Here is a 4,280-nt window from a genome sequence, read left to right as displayed (position 1 = left end):
ATTTTTTTATCTAATATTTTTCTGGTTAAGTTCAAACATCAATGTAGTTATATAAATATTAGCTCATCAAATTTTTGGTCAAAATCAGAGTTCACCATATCATATATTAACGTGTTTAGTTCTGGTTAATTTATTTTTACTGAGAGAGAACACACTTAAACAACCTGGTCTAGGTGTAGCATCGTGAATATATGGATGAATTCTTATTAAATTTCAGAAACACCAAATTTGACTTTTCTCATTAATCGCGGTAGCATGATTGAAATCTGAACCCACCACCAGCGGATCATAAAACTAAACCACGTTCCTCTTTTCTTCTTTCTTCTTTCTTCTTTCTTCTTTCTGTCTCTTTAAATAGACCACAAGCATCTGGGGAAGCTCACAACAACATCACATTCACTGCTCAAAACACAAGAAACAATGAGTTTTTTCAGTGTTTTCACAGTGAAAGTAGCACTTTTCTGTGCGGTGGTTTTGCTGGCAGCATCACCACGCTTCTCAAATGCACAGCTTGATAACTCATTCTACAGAGACACGTGTCCAAGGGTGCATTCTATTGTGCGTGAAGTTCTCAGAAATGTCTCCAAATCCGATCCTCGAATTCTCGCCAGTCTCATAAGACTTCACTTCCATGATTGCTTTGTTCAGGTATATACCATTTGTGTTGATTTTCTTTTTATAAAGCATCTTTGAAAAATCTTAGTAATCACTGTGTGTGACAGGGGTGTGATGCATCAGTTCTTTTGAACAGCACTGACACGATCGTGAGTGAACAAGGTGCAGGGCCAAATAACAACAGCTTACGAGGTTTGGATGTTGTTAATGAGATCAAGACAGCAGTAGAAAATCAATGTCCTGGGGTTGTCTCCTGTGCTGATATTCTTGCTCTTGCAGCTGAGATATCTTCTGTTCTGGTAACTATGCTTATCTTCCTCTATCACTCATATTAACTAATCATGTAATTCAAATAAGATAAACAAATCTCGCTCTAAAACTTCAATTTTCCCATTCTTTTGGCTTGAAAAATAATTATAAGAAAAGAAAGTTAGTATTCAAATTTCATAATTACAAAATATATTTTTAAGTTTAATTAAACTTTCTAAAATTTATTTATAAAATAAAATAAATAAATTGATATTATCTTTATCGGGCATGTGACTTCAATAATACTCGGTTATAATTAACTTGAAGATGATAATAAATTTAGGAGTATTCTTTTTATTTAATGCATATGTGAACTAACTTAGATATGAGCTAGTGAGTTGTTGTGGTGTTATTGTCAAGATTTTTTATGAGTCCTCAATAATGTCAGATCCTATGGTACTATAATAAATCCTTGTACTAAGGCCAAAAACTCATCACACAATTTGTGATATATCTTTCCATAGACAGAACAACATGACAGTGAACCATCTGAATAAAAAGTATTGATATCTCTTGTTAAAACTGAGAAAATTATATTTTTACTTTCTTTTTCTATTTTCATTATTATTTTTTAATATAATTTAATATGGATCATTGCTCCTTTCAATAAAAATAATAATAAGATATTAATCAATAACTTATACTAAATCATGTTAAAGAGGAAAAGATCTAAATAAAAAAAGGAGAGAGATATTATCATTATCGTTAAAATTATTCAAACATAATGACAAAGGATTATATAGTTCCCGTTAGGTTTTGAATGGTAGGAGGAAGCTTCGTGTACTTATAGTAATACTGAAAAAAAAAAAAAAAAGGTAGGTCTTTCTTTAAATATATTACCTTGCAATCATTTCTCTTTATCTTACACACTATTCATAACTAAATATAATATAAAAATCTGAAAAAAAAAAATTTCTATATAAGGGACATCTGATGTATTGGTATAAATCATAGACATCCTAACAGAGGTAGCAGCACTGTATCCATCAATTATTTGGATAATTTCGAAATAACATATTTTATTTCAAAGTATATACTTGTTAAAATTAAAACATAAATTACTTATTATATAATCTAATTGTTTATAAGAAAAGTAACAAGTCATTCTTTTTAGTTTTTATTTTTGTAATGAATTTATATAATTATTGTTACTTTTAACCGAAGGAAATAAACGAATCCAGATGCTAAATGTATCATGGTACTTTAACATTAATCAAATAAGTTCGATATTTTTTAAATAAAATAGGAAAAAATATTAAAGAAATTAAGATAGATATAATTATGTATAAAAACATTTCCCAGAAATTCCACTTGTTATTTAAAAAAAAACAAAAACATATAATCAGATAAATAAATTTATTTAAAGAAAATAAGCATTCAAATTTATTATATTGTAAATCTGAATCTCATCTTAAAGTTTTATTGGGAGATGTGGATCCATGGACAATAATCAACTTGCCTTTGAGCCTGGAGCCCAAGTCTATAAATATAAAGCCCATATTTTAAAATATGTTCAAGGCTTCTCTATTCTCACTATACATGTGTTAAGTTCACCTTCGAAAAATACATTGATAGGATTATCTTAAAGGAAACAGTATTTAGATACATAACCAAAAGAATCGGTGGATGAACTCATAAAAACAGGGTGGAAATAACACAGTCCTATGTACTTTACATAAAAAATATCATCTTAAATTTTTAGTTAAAAGAAAATACAAGTTTAGACAATTTTGCCCTTTTTTTTATAAAAGTCAAACAAATTAATTTCAAATATATAAATTTGTTTGTGTTGTTACTTATTAGGCTCATGGTCCTGATTGGAAAGTTCCTCTGGGAAGAAGAGACAGTTTAAACGCAAGTTTCGATCTTGCTAATCAAAATCTTCCTGGTCCCAATTTCTCTCTCGACCAACTCAAATCTGCATTTGAAAGGCAAAACCTTAGCACAATTGATTTAGTTGCACTTTCAGGTAAATATATTTTTTGCATTCTAAGAAACATATATTTAACAAAATTGGTATAATATGTTACATATATATAATTCCTCTTCAGGTGCTCATACAATTGGCAGAGCTCAATGCAGATTTTTTGTGAATCGATTATACAATTTCAACAGCACTGGAAACCCTGACCCAACTCTTAACACAACCCTGCTACAAGCACTTCAAGCAATTTGCCCTAATGGTGGACCTGGAACCAATCTCACTAATTTGGACTTAAGCACTCCTGATAGACTTGACTCTAACTACTACTCCAATCTTCAACTTCAAAATGGGTTGCTTCGGAGTGATCAAGAGTTGTTTTCCACCACCGGTGCAGATACTATTCCCATTGTGAACAACTTCAGCAATAACCAGACTCTTTTCTACGAAAATTTTAAGGCTTCAATGATAAAAATGAGCATCATACAAGTGCTGACAGGAACACAGGGAGAGATTCGAGCTCATTGTAACTTTGTGAATGGAAATTCAGCTACTTTGTCTACTCTACCCACCAAACAATCTTCAAAAGATGGTGTTGTGAGCTCAATCTAAAAAAAAATGAAGAATGTTGTAGTAAATGCGACACAGTGGTCATTAATAAAAGGTTTTACAGGAACATGCATGTGTTTGGTAATGTTGTGTTGTAACAACCTTTGTATTTTGTACTCGTTATGGATAATATCCACTTATAAGAATTGGTTTGTTTGGTTAATTTGGAGGTGAAAATATATTTGTCATGGTAAATTTGGAATCCAACAACTATTTTCAACGTGTTATTCATTGTTATATTTAGAAGAGTGTAGATTTTAAAGTTATTACATCTTAGTACTTTATCACAATCATTATCAATTTTTAAGTAGGAACATAACCATGATAATGACAAACAAAATAAAAATGGTGTAAATTTTGTTAATTATTGAAATTAACAAATTTTAAAAAAAATCATAATAATAAACAAGTGGTGTAAATTTAATATAATTTTGTTATAAAATTGGATCAGCATGATACAACTTCAATGTATTATGATATAAATTGAATTAAAAGTCGTGTTAAACATAGTAAGACTTTTTCACACTAACACGACTTGTTCCTTTTGGTAATTTTTTTGAAATATAGTCATTTGAATAATTTTGATAAAAAGTTTCACCATTATAATTAGGGTTAAATATGTTTTTAGTCCCTCAAGTTTTAGTAAATTTTGGGATTAGTTCCTCTTCGAAACTTTATACCAATTTAGTTATCAATCTTTAAAAATGCGTGAATTTAGTCCTTTTGTTAAGTTGATTTGACGTTTCAAGTGCATTTCATGATAATATTTGAATTGTTTACATCATTTGATACATTTTTGCTTCAATGTTAACTCAAATATTATCAT

General features: G+C 29.5%; 1 protein-coding gene across 1 annotated transcript; it reads left to right on the top strand.

The window, feature by feature from the left end:
• The first annotated feature begins 342 nt into the window (after positions 1-342).
• Positions 343-3,617, top strand: LOC114188922 (peroxidase A2-like). The gene is made up of 4 exons (XM_028077592.2): positions 343-648; positions 723-914; positions 2,728-2,893; positions 2,976-3,617. The coding sequence occupies exons 1-4, from the start codon at positions 421-423 to the stop codon at positions 3,455-3,457; spliced, it is 1,068 nt and encodes a 355-aa protein (XP_027933393.2). The 5' UTR covers positions 343-420; the 3' UTR covers positions 3,458-3,617.
• Positions 3,618-4,280: the final 663 nt, after the last annotated feature.

Source organism: Vigna unguiculata, chromosome 6 (genome assembly GCF_037176805.1).
Source record: "Vigna unguiculata cultivar grain cowpea cultivar isolate G323 ecotype 2 chromosome 6, ASM3717680v1, whole genome shotgun sequence".
Classification (NCBI taxonomy): Eukaryota; Viridiplantae; Streptophyta; class Magnoliopsida; order Fabales; family Fabaceae; genus Vigna; species Vigna unguiculata.
The sequence above is the reverse complement of the archived record's forward strand: the minus strand, read 5'-3'. Positions and strand labels throughout refer to the sequence as shown.